General features: G+C 38.0%; 1 protein-coding gene across 1 annotated transcript in view; it reads left to right on the forward strand.

Moving 5' to 3' along the window:
- Positions 1-1,658: 1,658 nt before the first annotated feature.
- Positions 1,659-22,295, forward strand: part of LOC104510045 (DNA polymerase alpha catalytic subunit-like) — a gene marked incomplete at both ends in the record, with an annotated part of 84,586 nt that continues 63,949 nt past the window's right edge. The window contains 8 exons of the mRNA XM_010152177.1: positions 1,659-1,691; positions 3,285-3,377; positions 4,898-5,103; positions 6,361-6,493; positions 7,676-7,807; positions 9,837-10,011; positions 17,358-17,539; positions 19,256-19,387. Coding sequence (XP_010150479.1) covers positions 1,659-1,691; positions 3,285-3,377; positions 4,898-5,103; positions 6,361-6,493; positions 7,676-7,807; positions 9,837-10,011; positions 17,358-17,539; positions 19,256-19,387 — 1,086 coding nt within the window. The remainder of the gene's footprint in view (positions 1,692-3,284; positions 3,378-4,897; positions 5,104-6,360; positions 6,494-7,675; positions 7,808-9,836; positions 10,012-17,357; positions 17,540-19,255; positions 19,388-22,295) is intronic.

Genomic DNA, 22,295 nt, shown 5'->3' on the forward strand with positions numbered 1-22,295 from the left:
CTTGGCCTTGTTGAACTTTATGCAGTTGGCACAGTGTTCGTCACTGTGCCAGACCAAAGGTTCAGAAATATTAATAAAACTTGATTTTCATATTGGAAGACATGACAAGACATGACATGACAGTGTTGTCATCCTGTTCATGTACTGTTACACAGTGGTGGACGTTTCACCTTTGCTTCAGAATTGTCTGCTGCAATAGCAGTAGTCATTCTCACGATAGTCAAGCCTGTTGGATTCGTTTTAGGCTGCTTGGCCTTATGAAGGTCATGAGATTTCCCTGAAGATGGTCTTATTCCCACTGAGCATTGCCACCTCTTCCCTGTTCATCCTTTTCCTTTCCTCATCCCTGCTTGTTTTATTGCTCAGATGTCACAGACTTCCTGACTACAAGTCATTACTTCTGTTATCTTGGCAAATATGGCTAAGGAGTGTTGTAATGTATAAAAAATAATAAAACTTAATCTAAGTTACTAAATGTAATATAACCTGTTAAAATAGTGAGTTGCCCAAGTATATTTAAAGCTGGAGTACCAAATTGTTTGGATTCACCTAACAGATTCTCATCTGTCATTGCTGTAACAAGTGGTTCAAAGTAATCCTCTTTACTTTTCTTGAAAGTCTAAATGTGTACAAGCAGCAGGACTAGCTGAGAAAGAACTGGGGTTTATGAAACCAGGGAACTGGGACCAAGCAGATGAAATGTGGAGCTGTGTGCCAGAGCACCAGGATGCAGCTGAGCAAGGAAGTGGGAAATACAGTGGAAACATGGCCACGTGACTGAAGGAACAGACCAGATGTTGGTTCCCAGGCAGCTGTGCAAAATTCACCAAACCCTTGCTGCAGCAGCAGCTACACATTTCTGTTCATCACGCTACTTCGCCTTTTCTGTGCTACAGCCATATCTGTGGCTTCCGTTGATAGGTTCTTCCACCCCTTTCCACTGTGCTGACCAGTATTAGGGATGGAAGCGGTAGCCTGCTCATGTGAGGTCTCTGTAGCCATTTGTAAGGCTCAGAGAACTGCTATTCAGAGCATTCAGGGAACACTCTTGGCTCAAGAGCAAACCCGGTTACACGCAGATTTGCCTATTGATTCAGCATCTGTATCCTGTCTCTATCCCAGCTCTTTTTTCCAGGTCTAGTTTTCCTAAGGAGTTTGCTTTTTTGAAGACTTATTTTGAGGTCATTATGAGGGTAACCAACTGTGTGACAAGGGTCTGGTTAAGGGAGCACCATCCAAAACCTTTTTTAGGGAAAAAACTCAATGACACCAAGAGGTAAGGTGATAGTTACAAAGGAGACAACTGACGTAAATTGCTGAGAGGCTTAATTCTGGTGTTTCCTGATTAGGTTTTATTTGAGTATTTGAGCCAATGCTCTTTTTTTCTGAGGTTGAATGTGTGTGTGCACAGGCAATTTTGAGATTTGTTTTAATCTTGTTTTAGGGGAGTTAATAATAGCATTAATACAAGGTCAGATGGGAATTTACTCATGTAATAGGAGTATTGAGGTGACTCTGTGTTGCCAGGAGAGAGTTGCTTTGCTTTGTTTTGAAAGGTGAGAGCATTTGGAGTTAGCAACCTAATGGATATGTTTGCATGCGTTAGCTTGTAATTATATCATACGCTAATCTTTGATTTTTATTTTTTTTTATTTCAGATTTTGATGCATACCAAGGAGATGGTGCAAAAGGTAATGCTGAGCATTTTCATTAAACAACAACCCTTAAAGAGCACACCTGGTGAATTTTTTTTTATTCTAGGAGAACTGTAACCCAAACAGACCTGAAATCACTTCTTAGGATGCCTGGTTTACAAATGTAATCCTTCCTAATGGATTATAGCTTTTTTCTTTTCCTACCACAGATATGATCTGGCCCCTGCTTGAAGCCTATGTGTGGCTGTTTCAGGCAAATTAGCAACAGTGCTAATTAGAGTTTACTCATAGACCTGTTACACCATGTGTTCTAGTGTTTTATTACAGTTTATTTTTTGGCATCCTTTAAACTGTGTCACAGGGTAGGTTTTTTGCTCTGTGGAGTTTAACATGGACATAGCCATGCTGTAATTTTTACAGCTGCATTGGTTTTACACTGCTGAGGACATCAGGTTTTTGTGTTTTTTTTTTTTTTTTCTCCCAAGTTAGTATTACATAATTGGATGCATCTACCCATTTTTTTGGTGACATTTACCAATGTTGACAATTTTTCTTTTCACCTTTTTCCTTGCTCTGCCTTTCATACGCACCTTAGGCTTTTTTATGTGCTTCAATTTGTCTAGAGTTTGCTCCATTATCCCAGAGTATTATGGCAGTCTAGCTGGTATCTGAACACAATCTTTTCCAAGTAGGGCATTTGAATTGTTACAAGGATCAGAATGAGAGATGATACAAAAGGCAGAGTGTCAGAAAAAAGGAATAAGTCAATGTTTGTGTTCATCTCCAGGTGTAATCGTTCAGTAGTTCACGGGGGTAGAGAACTTGTGGGCCATAGTAGCTAGGTCCTTACCCAAAAGGAAAACCTTGTTCCCTGAAAGATCTGCTGCCCAGGGCAGGACTAACACAGGTAATCAGATTACAGCAGAAGACAAAAGATGAGAGTGGGAAGATGGAAATATGAAGCCACATGCGTAATCTCAAAAAGTGTGAGAAGAGCAGCCTAATCTGGGCAGTACGGTGCTATTCTGAGTTACTGTATCCACTAGCCAATACTTTCACGATGTTTGTTTGAAATAGAGTGTCTCAATTTTTGGAGGTTGTTTTGTTTCGCTTTAATCCAGAATGACTTTTTTGCAATAGTATAGTGATGGCTAAAAATGAGATAGGATACCTGACTGTCGTATTTTCTTTTAAACACACTGCCTAAACATCTTACCTGACCACCTGGATTTGTCCAGCAGTCTTTGAGTCTAGGTGATCTTCGTGTGCCCTAGCAGTCCAAATTTTATTTCTGATTAGAGTTCCTGCTATTTTTCAAGATTTGACTTGTTCATGGACATATTTTTCTTTCATTTAGTAAAATTTTAAGTATTTATATTGTGTACACGACTGAACAGTGTTTATTTTTTAAACATATCAGTGGCTTGTTTCATTATTCTCTTAAATTCAGTTATGTTGTAATGCAGTGTACAGTCTCTTCGGTAAAAACTTAATTTTACATTTTTCTACTTTTAAATATGAAAGGGATAATATACAGACAATGATCGTTTCAAATTTTGAAGATTGGGTGGGACTTTAAAAAGATGTGGTGGTTCTGTTTGACCTTTCAAAGAAATTTGTTTAATTTAGATGAACCTCGAAGTGATTTATGGAGACACAGATTCCATTATGATAAATACCAATAGCACCAATTTGGATGAGGTCTTTAAGCTGGGGAATAAGGTAAGGAATTTTTTCTTTTCAAAGCTTTCCTACACGTCTATGTTGTAACACTGGGTGCAGCAGACAGTGTTGAGAGAGGGCTCTGTGGCGTAAGCAGCGAATAGGCCGTGAGGAAGAAGTTGACCATGTAGCAAAGCTACGGAGTAGTAAAAGCTCAGAGTGCCCTGTCTTCAGGTGTTGCTACTCTGTTCCTTTTTAAAAGTGATTAAATTAAAATTACACCTTTCATTGTATAATGAGCTTTTTTACCAATTGTATGTTACCAGGTTACTGTCTGAATAATTGGTAAGCCCGAAAGTAAGGTACAGTTCCTCCATATGAGTTCGAATTACAAGAGGAACACAGTCTTGATTTTAATGATTTTTGGTTTGACATGAGAGTTTGCTTTTGTTTAGTTATGTAGTGTCTATTACACACTATGTGCTATCAGGATTCCAGTGGTAATATTAATTTCCAAGGTATAATAGATACAGAAGAGATCTGTTTGATTAGCAGTTGGCAACTGACGATGTGCAAGTTTTGTGGCTCTGAACTTGTGGAAGAGAAGTGAGAAATGTTTCAGAACATTTTAAAGAAAAGATATGGGAGAAGTTGTGTATGAAAGACAGAAGAAATTGTGATGAAAATGAGCTACGTGAGCTCTAAAAAAAACTGAAGAAAACATAGAGGTTTCATTCGGTATAGTATTAAACAAAAGTCATGTAATTTTAAGACAAGAGTGATTCTGGGGAGAAGTTATACAGAGATACTCTGTTGAAGAAAGTAAAGTACAAATGTACAAAGAAAGCACAATGCAAGTGGGAAACTTTCAGCCGAGCCAGCAGGTGGGTGAATGCATACTGGAACCAAAGTTTGTTGTTGAAGGTACACGTGGTTTTCAGCTGTTGTGCTTTTATCCTCTTAGAGGTAAGAGATGTGGAGCCATCTGATATTTGGTACTATATTAAGACAACATATGAAGTGCGATTTGCAAGCTTTTGTATGTGGATAAGACATAGGCTGTGTGTAGAAAAATGTCAACTTTTCCTCTTAAGGAGGGAGGAGGGAAGTGCCTTTGAAAGTCACCTTTTTTTTGTAAAACAGTTTCCATATTCTATCTTAAGTGACCGTCTCTTAGCTTTTCCTAGTAAGTGGATCCCTACTCTGAAATCCTGTTTGCTTAATTTATGGAAGAGGCTAGATGGAGTAGCTGCCCTAGTAAAACAGGCTGGAGTCAGTTTTCTGCGAGGTCACCTTCACTCCCATGCTTCTCTGCCCTGCTTAATTTTGTTAGGGAGTTAGATATATCAAACTGTAATCGTGAAGAAGCCAATGGGTGAACCTTAATTTTAATAGTAGCTCATCGTTACTACTGTATACTTAATTTCATGATGTCTGATGAGTCTTTAAAACCTGTATGCAAACACACAGCGTGTAATGCTACTTGTTTTAAAGCTTAAGAATGATACCCTTCTAGATGGAAGTTAAATTTCTCCGTAGTTATTAAGGTGTTGCATTTGGTTTTAACTGTGCATTTGCAGATCAAAAGTGAGGTGAACAAGCTTTATAAATTGTTGGAAATCGATATTGATGGAGTCTTTAAGTCCTTGCTACTGTTAAAGAAGAAGAAATATGCTGCGCTGACTGTGGAACCAACAGGAGGTGGGAAATATGTAACTAAACAAGAACTGAAAGGATTGGATATAGTCCGAAGAGATTGGTGTGATCTTGCAAAAGAGACTGGAAAGTGAGTTTCTTGGTGGCATTGTCCTCTTTGCTTGGTTTTAAACAGTATATGCTTCATAAACATTTGACATCACATGGCTCTTTCCTGAACAGTGCAGGTTGGGAGCAGTGTTAGAGCTTCTTAACTGATTTTGATAGGAGGTGGTTCACATTGTATTTTGGCATTGGTAACAGACTGTACTTGTGCCAGCCCAGATGTCTCTAATTCCTCTATCTGTTTTTGCATTTTCTGTGGAAACTTCTGAGTTGTGATTTTGTATATGTAGTTTACTAAACCACATCTGCAGTCTTTGTGAAAATGGTAGGTGCTTTCAGCGTTTGGAGTCACAGGGTTTAGGTCAGATTTTTTCCAAAGCTGGTTAAAGAAACTGGTGGCCAGCTCTTTCAGCATTCTCCAATAGAGCTGGAAGCAAACTGAGTGTAGCCTGAGGAGGTGATCCCTTCCCCAAGACTGTTTCTCTTCCATTTTTCAAATAAGACTCTTCTGATACTTTGTTATGATGGGTACTGGATTGATGATTTATTAATTGTCATTGCACAGAGCATTTTTATACTTAAATTCAATAGAATTCATACATTTAGCACTGTAGGAAGAAAAGTGGAGTGGGTGGAGAGGTGGTCATCTGGGGGCTGACTCAACTTATATTGTGTACTGCCTCATGGAAACTTAACTTAAATTGTCCAAATGTATCTGAAAATGAATACTTCTTTACATCTGTAAAAATATACCACACGCTTGCTTACTGTTCTTAAGACTTGCATTTTCTAAGAAAAGATGCATCATAATAGAAGCAAATTTTTCCAAGTTAGGAATGTATTAGTAATTAAAGCTATACAAATGTTTGAGAGTGTTCTTTAGTGACTAACTCTTCTGCAGCTGGCAGATCTTCCAACCACATTTTACAGAAATAGGCAAGGCTTTGCTTACTTGATATGTTCTCTTCTCTCCCCATCTTAAGATACCTGCTATGGAATAATAAATGGCAAAATGAAACAGGAGAGGAAAATAGAAACCAGTTGCGCTCAACAATTCCAAATCACTGTTTAACATTAGAACTGTTTACAATAATTTGCTTTTAGTAAAATAAGTAAATAAATAAAGTACAGCACGAAACATCTTGGCAAAATTTGCATCAGACTTCACCCTTGGGGTGTGTAATTTCTAGAGGTAACCCAAGGGAAGAGAGGATTGTGTTTATTGCGATGGTTTTTCTTTGAATGTCTTAAGCTTCTCTTCATTTCTGGACTGTTTTTACAGCTATATAATTGGTCAGATTCTTTCTGATCAGCCCCGAGACATAATCGTGGAAAATATTCAAAGACGGCTTATAGAAATTGGGGAGAATGTGATCAATGGCCAGGTCCCAGTAAATCAGTTTGAAATAAACAAGGTAAATGATGTCTCAGCTCTCTTCTCTCTCAGAAAAACTTGACTGTTCCTGAATATATTGACTGCTGATAAAAATCTTTTTAATCCTTATGATGCTGTGAAATATCGGGAGTTTTGTCAGATACTGAATAGCATGGGACATGCTGCAAAGATCCTACAATGTGAGGAAAAAATACCTTGTGGGGCTGGAGGCCAGTCTGACTTCCTCAGAATAACAACTTTGTGCCTTGTCTCATCCTGCTGTCTTACCCACTGATTCTGCACTTGGAGAATGACATGATAGCTCAGGCTTTCAGGAGAAGTTTTCTCCTAAATGGTTATATTTCATGTTTAAAATACATAAACTGGAGAATGCAATGGAAAAGAATCCAATGTTATATGCTTTTACTTTTATATGGGTTTTCTAGAAAATACTGTCATTAGTTTATTTCCCTTCAGATCTCCGTGGAAGAAAGCTAATAGTCATTCTGAGCTCTCATTCAAGACTCTCCTGCAGCAAGAAATAAAATACTCTGCTTTATCTACAGGATTTTTAGCAAACTTTCATATCATCCATTTCACTATTTAGTCAAATGTATAAGTTGTTTCTAAGAACTGGCATGACAGTAAATATTTAAACGTAGCATTTTATTGTATGTAAAGGAAAAACTCATTCTGGAATCTCAGTAGTATGAGTTACATGAAAATGTTTTAAATCCTGTTGGATCTTCTTGCTGCAGAGCTTGTTAAATACACTTAACTGCTTGATAAACAGATTTCCTTTGTGACCAGAGCTGTTGTGGGGGTAGGAGGGTAATCTCTGGATGTATTTTTGTATTTTTGCATAATGTTTTCATCTTCAATTTAGTTTAATTTTAAAACAATTTCATTATTTCTGTAACAGTTTTGAATTGTTGTGCTTTTAATATAACACGTTTTTCAGACGCTAATTGTAAGATCATCCTCTCATTAATAATAACATTTTTAAAGTATGAAGGACTGGTACCTAGACCTTAATGTCTGAAAAATACCTTTATTACAAGTTTTCCCTCTCTCTTTTTTGTGTTGTAAATATACTCGTGAATAGTAGATGGATGAAGATAGCTGCTCTGTAATCTTGTCTTTCAGACTTCTGAGTTGTCTATCACTGAGGTAAAATACTTTTCTCACAATTATGTTTCTGTTTCCTCCTTTGATCTCCTAGGCATTGACAAAAGACCCACAGGATTATCCTGACAAAAAAAGCTTGCCACATGTGCATGTTGCCATGTGGATAAACTCTCAAGGAGGCCGAAAGGTGAAGGCAGGAGACACAGTGTCATATATCATTTGTCAGGTAAAAATGTCTTTATTTATAGCTAAATACTAGGTATTGTTTTGAGAGATGTCAAAGAAAACCAACTCAGCTCCTGGAAAAATAGGTTTTGGCGTTTCTTTATAGTGAGATTATGTTATAGTTTAAAATAGTCAGTTTTCTGTACTGAATTTAGTTGTATAGAGCCGGGAAGAACCATTGTGATCAGCTCAGCTCATCTTCCTGTTTGCTTATAGTGGCTGATAAAATTTCCCTGAATTAAGTTCTGTTTGGAAGTAGAACTTATTTTTAAGGAAAATATCCAGTCTTTGTTTTAAGGAGAAGAAAATTCTGGTGGTGAACAACCTGTCATTCTTGGAAAGTTAATTGGCGGTGGTGGTTAAATAGTGTCATTGCTATTTCCAGTCTCAACCTGTGCCTTCTCAGTTCATGGTCATTGGATCTGGCAGTACCTCTGTTGGACAGACCAGGGAATTTGAGCAGCTTTCTGTTTTCAGGTGTTTATCCTATAAATGCTTGTCATTATCACACAAATACATACTCCACTTTGGATTTGCTATTTAAAAAAAACTGTAGGTTTGATTAGATGGACCTCTTTGCCAAACCGGTGGACGTAGCAGTGTGACTTCTGCAGTGGATCACTGCTTCAGCTCCTTCATCATTAAAACCTGAGAGATACTGGTTTTGTTTAACTGAGAGTTCTTTGCCTGGTGTGACAAAGCTGCCAAGACTTACGAGAGCTGGGCCACGGGTACGGCTGAGCAGTGGCACAATAGAAGAGAAGAATGTACTTGTTGAAAGAAGGGAGCTGAAGGAATTGCATTGTAATTATTTTTGCAAAGCAGCTGGATGAGCTGAATAGTTCTAAATTAATTTTGTTCTGAATACTAAGTTGTCTGAAAGGAGTAGGAGGGACCAATGGCTTGCAGTCTGTCTTTATTAGTGATGGGGTTTCAGTCCATGGTTGCTGACCCTATTGAAGCCAGTACCTCGTCTTAACTGAAAAATGAAGGTGTCATGTACTAATGCGTTAGTTTTATTGTGCTGTAAAACAAAAAAAAACAAAAAAAAGAGACTGTACTTAGCAACAAATAAGCTGTGGTACTCCCACCCCATCCCTGTAAAGGTTTACTTCTATTACTGAACGCTTGCTAAAATACGACTTTATTCTGCTCTAAGATTTTTGACACACATGTAAAACTAAAAATTCCTAGTGTAGTTGTGGATTGGGAATACAATTCTGCAGACTGAATTAATTACATTTTCCAGAAGAGTACCATCTTCTTAGAGTTGATATTTAATTCCTCCGTGAATACTGTTTGCAATTTAATTATTGCCTTCCCAAATTGAATTATTTTCTCCTCTTTCAAGTCGGAGAATAATGTAATGTATACTCTAACCTCTGAGTGGTGTTTCTCTCTTGGCTTGAGATGTCCCCACATGTTTCTTTCAGGATTTCAGAATATTTCAGAATTTGCTCTTTCAAACCAATCCTATCGCCTCTGTCTTGTATTTGCATGCCAACAAACAGTGGTCCATCCTCTGACCAGTTGTTCTATTTCTTTCTTTATAGAATCGAAGAATATGAATTTCCTAGCAAAACAGATATAGTTTTGATATCCACAACTTAAAATTTGCTGCTTGTGCAAAATGATAATGCTAGTTCAGTACAAAGTGAATCCAGAATGCATGCCCTCTGCGTATTTTTAACTGGGCTGATGGTTACAATGTGTTTTCATTGTGCGTTTCAGAACTGACAGATGGGACTGTTTACTCTGTCTACTCTTACTGATTTGCACGTGTAAGCTGCAATAATACAAGCTGGATTTACATTCTTGAACTTGCTAGTTGATGCCAGCACCAGCCATGCAATTTTTCTTTACCACTGCTGGATTTGTATTGGGTGCATAATAAATCAACCAAAAGAGATTGATTGTGTAACCATTTTGCATTAAAATAATGTATAATATTTTAAGCGTAATCCTTTGCATAGTCTGAGTGTGGATTTTACTTCTTTCACCCTTTGTTTCGTATGTGTCTCCTGTCTTAGGATGGATCACATCTCAGTGCCAGCCAGCGAGCATACGCTCCAGAACAGTTGCAAAAGCAAGACAATCTCACTATTGATACGCAGTACTACCTGTCACAGCAAATACATCCAGTAGTTGCCAGAATATGTGAGCCCATAGAGGGAATTGATTCTGTTCTAATTGCAACGTGGTTAGGTAAGTAGTCTAAATCCAGTTTGTTTAGAGAACTACAAGAGTGGAAATGTGAAGTTTTAAAGTTAGTTTCTTAACAGGATGGCTTTCCCAAATCAGCCTTTTTCCAATGGAGAGTGTTACACGGTCTGTAGAAAGCAGGTTGGATTGTAAGTGTGTTTCTGTGACTTTGGCAGAATACCATTTTTCAGAAGGTGCTCGTTAATGTGAAATTGACTTGACAATTCTTGTTCAGAGTTTCAAAAATTCACTGTTCATAAATGATGGTACTATTGCACGTCTTTGAGATTTTCTTAAATTATACAATAGTTCTGGTGCGTGCATCCAGAACTAGCGTCTTTCCAGAGAGGGACCCTAGCATCTCTAACATCTTGCCAGGGAGAAAGCAGTCATAGCTATAATGTAAGGAGACAAGTTTTTAGTAGGGTGTAAGCGAAGACTTTTGTTTGCTAGAACTGTCCTAGTGGATAATGGGAACATAAAACCTTAACAACAGTCTTGCCTGCTCCATGTGGAGAAACAAAGTGGGTGGGGGGAAAAGGAAGTGCTATAAAAATGTGACTAATGCTAGTGACCCACAGAATCACCAGTTTTTATTCAAATGAGCAACAGGGAATTGCACTTGTTGGTGTTGTTACTTGTCTTAGGAGGATGTCAAAGGAATTAGAATTTGAGATTTTTCTGCCCAGCTCTGATTGCCTCAGTCTTCTCCATTCCCTAGGCTTCTTACCTAGGAAGAAGTATAGTTCCTGAAAAATTGTTAACAATTCTGTCAGAATTGTCAGAATGTTTTCTCTTTCCATGAAAACACAGTTCCGTGTGTGTAATCCTTTTAGTGTTGCTTCTTCCCTAAAAGTAATTCACCAACCGACATGACAGATCTCCTTGATAAGCAGAAATTTTGTGATTGGTATCCCACATCTAGTTCATTATTTTTAAAACTGTTACTCAAGGGCATGGAAAAAGTTGTTAATCTTGCTGGCTGCTGAGCTCTTGACAAGACTTTTCTCCCACAAGAAAACATATTTGGAGAGTTGCACTGTGACTGTTTAATAATCTGCTGTTTGATGCTATGCCCAGGTCTACAGGAAGTTCAGACCTGCAGAAATGGTTTTGTTCAGAATTTTGAAATGCTCAAGGAAGGAGTGAGTCTTCAGTGTTTTGTGTTTAGGCAATGGCCAAGATCCAGGATTTGGTCACTTAAAACCAACTGGCAGCATGTTGCCCACAGGGCTGTTCACTTGGGACGCTGCATCTCTGTAGCTTCCGTACTAAGAGCAGGTCCTGCTCGTGGTGAGCTCGCAGTATGCAAGTAAGTTCCTGTCTTCTTGCTTCTCAAGAAGGCTGATAGCCATGACAGATCTTATTAAGACAGTCTGTATAATGTGCAGCTTTTTCCATCTCCATTTCCAAGTTGTCCATTAAAAAAGACAGGAGGAATTTTGCTTTTTCTGGGAGGCTGCAAGGGTATTTCTTGGAGGCATTCGATGTTGCACTGTGTCCTCAACAGCTCTGCTGCTGTGAGGAGGTGTCAGCCCTGCTTCACACATGCAGGCTGACCATACAAATCATTCTGTTTATGTGGCAGGGCCTTGGTATACAACTTTTCCTTGATGTCAGAGTGGACTATGTGGTATGTCTGACTGGAAAGGTCAAACACTGTTGGTTAGGTTGAAGCGGTTTAAAATAGGCGGTAAACTTGTACTTCATTTAAGTAAAGGACAGGGAAAGACTTCCAAAGCAAACTTACTTGATTTGGCAAAGATTGTTAGTCTTACGCAGTTAAGCTCAAACTCAGATTTGATCCTTATTCACAACAGGTAGGATTTTCAGGAAAGACTGGCTCCCTTCAGGCACCTGAATTGAGTGCCCAGATTGTAAGAACTGTGTGCCACTTGATAACATCTACTGTTTGCCGCTTTTTGCACTATAGTGTGTTCAAGATGAAAATTTCTTTTATGGTCTGTAATAGCATCATGCAGCTGAGAGTTTATTAATAGTCCACAATTGTCAGTCTGAAAACCTGTATGTATCTATTACAATGTTAGATCTGAAATGTGTTCAGTTTGACCTTGCTGTGCTGTAAAAATGTTCTCTCCTTCTCCAGCTTTGTTTTCTTGGGAATGCTTAAGTTGAGCTGGAGGGTAAAGTCAGGTCTTTCTCAAAACTTGTGCTCTCCTTAGGTCTTTGTATACAGCACTTAGAGTCGTACATAAATGATTGCATGCTGAAGTTACCTTTAAGCTGTTTTTTTAACAGTCCTGGAGGGATGGTCAAGTGGTTTGTTTCAAAGACATTGAAAATGGTTACACGGTACAAAAGTGTACAAGATACTTGAGCCCAGCTTGCTAAAACAAGCAAACATGAAAACTGTTTCCTGTTTTGTATTGCTAAATTGCTTTTTTTGCTTAGCATTTTCATCATGTTACACATCCAAATTCCCGTCGTATTTCCTATCTTGTTGCAAAACAGCGTATTTTTTTTGTTCTGAAGAAAGCTAGTGTTCCGGAGGGTATCTAAGTGTCCTATCTGCGGACCGTAACTCGGTTGCATTCTCATCGTGTGTGTCTTGCTCTGCCTGATCTGATTTATTGTGTTATAGAGGGTATGTGTCTGCACAGAGAGAGTGGTTGTAGAAAAAAGATCTTGGTTTCATACTTAACAGAATATTTATTTTAACATATTTATAAGGTGAAGGTTTCATTCACGCGTCACTGTGTTAGTCCAAGTAGATAAAATTGAGCTCTGTTTAGGGGAGGTTGGCTCATATCAAAATGATGGGGAAAAAAAGTTCTTTCTTCTGTCTGTTCTCACAACAAGTTATTTTAAGCTATTTTAGACACTGAAGAACAAAAGCAAATAACCACACCTAAAAATTGCAGGAGAACCCCTTAGATATCTCATTTGTTCACTATGGAATCAAACTGAAAATTGCCTTTTGGTTTTGGATGTTGTAGGAGTTCTGCCTATCCTTTGAGAGAGGGAAATTCATTGCTCCTAAAATCGAGAACCTCATGGGCATAGTTCTTGAAGTTCTCAAGGGAAAGCAATGACAAGATGAGGATTGTCAGGGTTTCTAAAAGTAAGTGAAGTCTGCAATCTGATCAGTAACATGATTCATTAAATCTGATCTTCTTAAATACGCAGAGACCTTCCTTACCTCATCCTGAAGATACCTATAGCTTTTAAAGGTAAAGAACTGTATTGGCAGAACAAGTTTCTTAACGTATTTAGAGTAAGGGGTTTTTTTAATTGATGCGGAAATACTGTTCCTTGTCTCAAAGAAAAATCACATCTTATTCCCATGTTGTCAAAAGTAAACATTATGGAAGCAGAGCCATTTAACCATGGGATTTTTGTAGCTGTTACTGCATATAGTTTTCTTTAAATTACGGAAGTTGCTAACTGCTGACCTATGCTGTGTCACGGTCTTCTGAGGGAGATGTGTGCTGCTGCCTTACAGGTGGACGTGCTCTGCAGACTGCGTGGCATTTGGCCGTTTCTTACGAAGGCGCTCTGATTCTAGGCAGCCATTACTTCATCCTGATGAGCCTTGTCATTTGGGAGTCCTTCCCAGTGTGGGTTCCTCCGTCAGTGCAGTGAGCATGTTAGCTGCTCCTTGTAAGGAAACCCACCACGACCTCAAAGATACTGTCTTTTTTTAATTATTATTTTTTTTATGCCTAGAGAGTCACTGAAGAGGTGCCTTTACTGCAGTATTTAGCAGCTTCTCAGACCGACTCTCCTGGCAGAAACCAGAGAGCAGTTGTGCTCTCCTCGTGGCACCCAGGAATTGTGTCAGTCTCTTCCTTTTTAATGGTTTCCTCACATTAGGCAGCGAAGCGAGAGGAGAATGATGGAAATTAAGACTATAGCAATGACAAAACTTCCTGACAATACAGTGATAAACCCCAAAGTGTGTGAATTTTGCTGTTTGTGGCCTAGCTGGGATTTTTGGGGGTGCCCCAGACCTGCGTGGGAACGGAGATTTGAGGCGTGCTGCGTGCCCTGGCTGCGCAGGGGGCTGTTTGAAGGGGTCCCTGCGGCAGGCACACGAGCTTTGCAGCGCAGGAGGATCAGTTTGAGGAAAATAAAGCAGCGGGCGTTTCCGAAGGGCAGGGGCCTTGGCCGCCCGGGGTCAGGTTCAGAGGCCCCGGCCCGGCCCGGGCCCGGCTGCAATGCGCGGCCGAAGCCTCGAGGTGGCAGCACCGGATGCCGTTTCCCTTGCCTGTCACAAAATGTCTAACGGGCAAAGGTGCGGGCGGGGAAACTTTCCCTGCTTCCCGAATAACCTGCCTCTGAAATACGAAATCCAGGGACAGGCCCTCGGGCTTTGTTCAACGGTCCGCGGGGAATCTGGCCAGCGTCGTGCCGAGCGTCCCCGCGGAGGCCCCGGGGCTCTCCTGTCCCCTGCCTGCTCCCTCCCCGGGGAGCGGGAGGGGTGCGAGGGGAGACGGGAAAAACCACCTGCCGAAATGCTGGCTTTAAATTACAGCAATTAGTAAAACATACTGGACCTTTTTTCAGTTTCCTGAGTGATATCTTTTGCTTGCTAGTTAGCAAACATTTTAATAATTCTGTGAAGTAATTCAAGAACAAAACTTTTGTTATTTGCTCGCGTCACACTAGGTTCATCAGGGTGTTTTTACTGTTACGTTTGTCGTGGATGCAACCTTGCAGTTTTGGTGAGGTTGGAAAGCTCACCTGTGGCGCAGGTGACTTGGTGATTCCCCTGAAGGTTTTCATGTCGGAGTAAGTCAAAGTCCCTTTGAGTTTTCCAGGTGTCATGGGGGGGGGGGAAGGCAGATTTCGAAGAAGTTCACTGATCAGTCTCATCCTATTCCATAAAAATTACCAAAACCAGATATTACTTTCTTACCCCACCCATCAGGTAGTCCCTGTTTTGTTTACTAAGTAGAGCAATATGACCAGTGTGACCTGGTCCGAGAGGATACAAGTTAGTATGCTGAAAGGGACTAATTGAACCAACTAACTATTCCTGAAAGGAGATAATAGATAAAATAGGTCCCAAGTCCACAAGAGAATTAAGGTAGGCATGTTCTTTAAAAGCCTCATTTGTAGTCCCTTCGATTTCACTGGGGCTGTCTGCACACCGAAAGTTAGATGTACACTTGAATCATAGCAATATTTTTCCTGTTGTTTTTTTCCAGCCAAAATAGCTAAGAAAGTTCAGATATAGGTGTGATTTAAATTATTCCAATAAATAATTTTTTTTTTCCTGAGTTAAATTATTACTGAATGTCCAGATGCTTACTTGCTCTCACTGATTTTGACTGAATATTGGAAAACTGCAATTGTCTAAGGACCAGAATTTATCTCCTTTTGTCTTTTATTTAGTGAACTATTTTGCTCTATATTTGCCTTTTGGGAAACAACCAAAGATAAGTTTCTGGCTGAGCTTTAATGGTGTCTGTATTGGAAAGTTGTGACGATCTTTTTTCATTCCACTCTGAACTCAGAGTAAACTGAGACTTTTTGTTTTTGTTCACCATTACCGTCTTAGATCCAACCTACTGCATACTTTGTAGGGGTTTTTTGCAAAATCTTAATACTAAATTCAAGTCCTGTTTCTAAACCTTTTATCTATGACCTCTGTTGCAGAACATACTCTGTTTTCCAAAACAACAAATATATTGCCAACTATTAAAAAGGGGGGTGGGGGGGTGGGAATAAATAAATAAACCCCCCACACACACAGTGGTTTTGGGGAGGTACTGTATATGTTAGAGTGTAAAATAAGCTATTAGTAGTGTCTTTTGCTTTGTTTACTCTTCTTTTTTAATGAATAGTACAGAACTGTTTTAAAAGTTTAAGAATTTCTTGGAGGTGAATTGTTACCCTCAGGCATTGCTATTTGTTTCTTTTCATAAAATTAAGATTGGGAAGATCAATTAAATTTCAGTGAAACCCCAGTTCAGTCGAGAACCAAATAAACTTACTTGGCAATGGGATTTTTCTTTGTCCTTAGATTTGTTTTATGGTTGCGAAATAGAAATTCAGAATAGCGATTATAGTCACACACCGCAAATCTTTTATGTAAAGACAGCTCGTATCTACCTGTATAACACAACTGTTTTATATGTGCAACAGTGTTTGTCGAGTTTAACTGAATATTGTTCCCAAACATTTTCTTGAAGCCTCCCAGTACTGTATAGTAAGGTTAAAAAGAACTGTAAAATCTAGCTTCACTTTCTGTTTGTAATCTCTCTTGCTCTTTATATAATAATCATTACATTTGTTATTGAAATATACGCAAGATGGGGGTAATACAGGGTAATCTGTTACTTGGCTGAATTTGTAGTCCCTGTTAAAAAATATTTTTGAAGTGCTTCTCTTTGATCTTTTTTTTTCTTAATAATAAAGTAAGCCGTAGTTTTCTAAACATTTTTTTTCTCATTCTCTTAATGCTCATTAAATTAAATTTTTTTTTCCTAGCATATGCTGTTTGCTAGAGTTTACCAAAAAAAACCCTGTAAATGGGATACATGGGCTTTTAAATGGTTGCACATGACAAAGGATGAGAAAACCCGTGGATTTTTATTAAGTTTACTTTGGCAGTCTTATTCCTCGGGCAGTGAACTTCGTGCTTGCTTGCTTATTTACTTATTTGTGGTTGAATCAGTATTTTTAGGATCCCTTTTGTGTATTCATTTGTTTAAAATCTCGAGTTCTGGCAATCAGAAATAAAGCATTTTGTCTCCAGCGCTGCCGTTTTAAATGCTGCTGCTGAATTTTAACCACTGCATTAGATTGAAACCTACATGCTGTTAACCACTGAGCCAAAATGAAATCGACCACTGCATTGAAATCAGAGTTGGCAGTTGTGTACGGACTTGAAGGAGTTGGTAATAGCAGTGCACCCGTGTTCCTTTAATGGGGTTTTTATTCTCTGTTTTCAGTTTTAATGGTGCCATTTTGATTTAAAGACTGTTTCTTAATAACGATGCACATTTTTATTGAAATATTTTCAATGTAACTTAAGAAGAAAATAACAATAAAGCTATCCGTTAGGAGTGGTTTCCTCAGAAACGAAATGTTCCGTTGCCTACTCCCATGACAATGCGGCGTGCTTGTTTTATTTATAAAGCAATCTTGCGTAAGAAAATAGTAAGAAGATTTCTTCGTGTTTCGTGAACCTTTGCTTGTGGTTAAAAAATGTAGAATGTATTTATGTTCTGTAGAGGGGGTTTTGCGAAGGAGAGATTTTCAGCTTCTGAATTTACATTTTGTAACTTTCTTTTGAATCTGCTTCGCCAAGCATATGAAAAATGAGCCCACTTGCATGGCTGACCTCTTAGTCTTTTGAAATTTTTGTTTCTTATTAATAGGACTGGATCCCTCCCAATTCAGAGTCTATCACCATTACCATAAAGATGAGGAGGATGATGCCTTGGTTGGTGGCCTAGCTCAGCTCACCGATGAGGAGAAATATAAGAATTGTGAAAGATTCAAGTTTTGCTGCCTTAAATGTGGAACAGAAAATATTTATGACAATGTCTTTGATGGTTCGGTTAGTGTTTCTTTCTGTTTCATTTCTGCTCATTGGTGAGGGAGAAAAATACTTGCAGAGAGAATGGCTTTTCAGATAGGATTCATGTGATGCAGGAGAAGATACCATATTGTTTGTGCCCTGCTATTTATAGCTTTGGAACAGAAATTTGCTGATAGGACAGTGCTGAAATATTTTTCTCATTTTTGCATTTCAGCTGTGTCGTCTAGCAGAACATACGAGATTATCTGGCTTCATTAATCTGCTTGCCTACAGTCATGAATGATTGTTGCTGTAACTTTTTAAGGAATCCTTATCTTAACACCTTAGTAACTTCCAGTTCTCCATCTAATGAAACTTTCGTATAGCAGCGGCGATTTCTTATCCTAAATCATATTAATTGGAACAAAATGTTGTTGAAACGTGTTTATCTTGCTACATCCCACTTCCTTTCTTGACAGTAAGGTTTTTCTGTCTTATCTTCCCTTCTGTCTTTGTGAATCGCACATAAAAAGTCATAGGGGTACATTCCTGTTGAGAAGTTCTGCCAAAAAATGTATCTCTGACCTTGAATCACAGCTTGAAATAGGGCCAAGTATTTAACTCCACAGCGATGTTATGCATGTATTAGTCATTGGCAAATTAGCGAGCTTCAGAGCAGTGGAAACCTTGAAACGGAAAGCAAATAAATCTTTTATCTAAATTAAAAGTAATTATTTTAAGTTAATTTGGACAAACAGCAGATGTTTTGCATTTTTTTTTAATCAAAATAAAGCAGTCTTTGGAAGCAAGCAAGGGGAAAAGACATACAAATCAAGTGATACTTTGAATCCTTGACTTTTGTTCATTGCAGCTGTAAATAAGACAGTTAATTGCATGTAGGCTTGACAACTTGCAGATGGGCTAGCTGGAGAGAAGTGGATGTTAAACTCAAAAAAACCCCACAAAACCCCAGAAAAATCCACCAAACAACAAAAGAAAAAACCTCTCTTCCACCTGGAATTATTTAGTGTTGTGGGTGGGTGTTTAGCCAAGATGGCTCAAAAAAGCAAAGTCTTACCTGGAAAAAAAAAATTCTAGAAGTTGTTCAACCTACTAGGTTGTTCTTATTTTAATGAGAATTCTGCCAACTTAGTTCCAGCTGCTAACACATCACTTCCAGTTTCTGAAGTTCTAATGTCAGGTGTTCAGAAGGTTTTGAAAGTTAGGGGAATGAGGTGGTGTAGAATAAGAGCTGTTATTTGCGTTTGGAGAAGATAAAAGATGATCATGTCATTCTTGTTTAACAAGGTTTGTCTCTACTGCCCTGTTGATAATTTCATAATTGGTATCTATAAGGTTGATTTCAGTGTTCTGATCAGTCAGTTGGGGCAGAATTTTGTTGTTTCATCAGGAACACCCAACCTGTGTTGTCTGGGGGGAGATGTGGGAACGTGATCTGTCCATAGATTAATTGTTTTACTCAACATCATCTTTGGAATGATTACGTTTGTAGCAGGTAAAAGAAGTGTGTTCTCCAAAAGGTCTTTCATTAAGAAGAGAATGGGAAAGCTGTAGGTCAGAGGAGTCTTTATATGGGTGTGGCCAACTGCGATGGGCAGAAAGAAGGCCTTTAAGTTAGAAGCCCTTTAAAGGACACATTTTTAAAAATATGTATCATGTCTAAACTCCTTTGACAACTTTTTCTACCATCTTCTGTTGTAATGATGCATGCTGTTTTTACAATTCTGTTTTCAGGGGCGATTTATTGAACCCAGCTTGCAAAGGTGCAGCAAGACTGAATGTGACGAGCCTCCTTTCAACTCTGTGGTTCAAATGAGCAACAAATTACTGCTGGATATTAGACACTACGTCAGAAAATACTATAATGTAAGTTTTCAGAAAATATTCTGCCACATGAAACGAGTTTTCTAAGTGGTGCTGAGTTTTCAGTGACTGTCATGTTACGTTTTCTTGGTACAGTCCAAGGTAGTAACATGCAGTATCAAAATCCAACTTTATGAAAATTTTAAAAAATCAATTAATGATCTCAAATACTAATTCAGAAGGTTTGTTTTCTCGGTTCAGTCTCAAGTCAAGATAGTCAGATTAAACTTCTGTAACAGTATATGTCAGCATTATTACAGGTGTAGTAGCTCTGTTCTCTAGATTTTTAGATGAAAAAGTGCGGAGAGTTGATTATCAAAATGCTTTTGAGAAAATCTGAGTCCTAGCAAATATGCAGATATTGGAGAAAAAAAGAGGAAAAAGATGGGTAGTTAATTAATTTGATATAGCTCTCTTTTTTTGGAGGGCAGTGCAAGAAATCCACAGTGCCAGTGGTAGTGACTGGCTTTGTATGGCATTGTGAGAAAAACCAGAAATGTGGTATTTGAAATTCCCATTTTTGCACTGTCCAAAGTGGTAACTGGTTAGATTAAAAAAATCATGATTTTTAAATTGTATAAATATGGTTTGCATCTCTGATCTACTGGAAGCATGGTATTTTGTGAAATGGCAGCTAGCCATTTTGGTCAAATTTTCAGATTTTCTTATCCTCATGCCTGCCTGCCTTTTCTGGTTGTCCAGTGTTGCCTGTTTTTACAGCCTCAGGACAGACGTTGGTTTTGAAGACACTCATAGTGTTTGGGTGCCCATAACCTTTGACATACTCAAAAAATGTAAATTGGTTTTGAAAACTTGGCCTGTAAATGAATCGCTTACCTAATTGGTGGAGTGTTTTCTTAAGCAGACAGCAGCTACAATGCTAAGAATTATCACTGTAATCAAACACTGAGTGTGTTTCATGCTAATCTTTCTTCCATGTTAGTTCTTTTGCAGTTGTAGGTAAGAGTTTTCTAAGCTTTTTTCTGGATATGTAATAATTTCTGAATACATAAATACTTCTTTGGAAGGTTTTTGCATCAAAAAGAGCATGGAAATTTTTTTAAAGTATTTCAATTCAGGTGTTTTTTCACATGGTAGGGATAGGTTGTTCCTTTCTGTTCAAGGTAAAGGTAAATGACTTGGATTGGTGCACTTACCAAAATGCAAGATCTGGTGTTACTTTACTGCAGGATCTACCTGGCTGCAAAATTGTCCTTGATATTACTATAGATATAATATTAAATTATACAATGTGTTATTAAATAGTATGTCATGGTAATATGTTTACACAGACTTCTTTTATATAAAAGTTGCTTCTGATTAAATATTTTAGATTTAATGTATGTGTATTATGATAATACACAATGCCATATGCTAAGTAATTTCTGGCATACAGGGCGGTAGAAAATGTGCATAAGATGTGCAATAATAAACGTGATGAATGAATGAAGATATATTTAAGGGCAGGAAAAATTCTTATCACAGATAAGAACGAAGTGGTGTAATATTTTACTCTGTATGCATTCCCCCCCCACCTTTTTTTAAAGACCAAGCTGGGAACCAGACTCTTAATATAATGTAAACAAAATGCAATGTTCAATATTCAAATATTTCAAATTTTAATTTAAAAATTATATTGTATTAACTATCTTACTACATGGTACACAGGATAATGAAGTTTCCTTCAAAAGGAATTTATTTGCCTTTGTAAGTAAAAGCTTTATAAACTTGGGTCTATTTTTAGTACTGAGAATCTACCTTTAACTTAGCTATAAAAATAAGGTGTAAAACTGCTTTTTGACTGTGGAATACTTTCAGACTCTAGAAGTGCAAGATTATTTCATTGTAAAAAGTAGTACCTAAATTGTGCAATAGTTTTCATTTTAAACAAGGGCTTTCCCTGGAGTTGGGCAAGTGAACTTTTTGTCCTGTTAGCTCTTAGAAAGTCAGATGCTATTTTAGATTATTCTTTTCATCAAGTACTTGTCATGACTGTATAACAGCTGGAGTTGAAATTCATCAAATGGGTGTTTGCACTAATGTGTGTAATCCTATAAACTATAAAGACACACCCAGGAGTTGTAGTGTGGTAAAGAACCGTTTGAACAAAACATTGGATGAAACTTTGAGATGCTTATTTAACAGTCTCCTGTTGTAGTGGTTGCATCTGAAAGGCATGGAAATACCAGTTTAAAATAGACAACTGTATTGTCCAACTTTGTCACTCCATTAATTTTTTACTTTATTTTTATTTTAGATATTACTGTTTGTGTGTTGGTCAAACGGCACATAATAGAAACCACAAAATGTGAAAATGAATTTTTTAACCTTTAAAATAGTGAACTCCCTGTTACGAAGACAGCCCTATCAAGAGCCTCTCGGCCTGATCCACAGCTCACTGAAATGAATAAGCTTACTTTTTTCAGTAAGCTTTGAATCAGATGTGGTGTTTTCAGTGTTTAAGATCATTGCATGTTGCTTCCTTCAGTCTATTGAAATGCTCTTGTAAGTGGCTGTGTAAATTTTGGGGCAAGGGGGAGTGCCATAAAATCTAAAAGTGGAAAATCTATTTGCCCTTTTTGGCATGTGAAACTGATAAATAAATAAATGCAGTGGTGATACACTTCTTTCCTTTAAAAAGATGCAAATATACATGCGTAAATAGAATTTTGCATGCCTCCTACAATCCCATTGTTTTTGTAAATGACTCGACTTTATACAGAATTTTCTGTTTCCACAATCATTTTTTGCTGTTAAATAGTTCAGTGTTTTATATCTCTCTTCCAAAACGTATCTACCATTGCTCCAGTATTTATGGATTTCTTAATGGTATTAACAATATCAGTTTTGATGATCTTGCTCCTACCTGTAAATATATCCAAAAAATGACATGCAAAGATTTTATTTCTTT

This window comes from Eurypyga helias, unplaced genomic scaffold, assembly GCF_000690775.1.
Source record: "Eurypyga helias isolate BGI_N326 unplaced genomic scaffold, ASM69077v1 scaffold3255, whole genome shotgun sequence".
NCBI lineage: Eukaryota > Metazoa > Chordata > Aves > Eurypygiformes > Eurypygidae > Eurypyga > Eurypyga helias.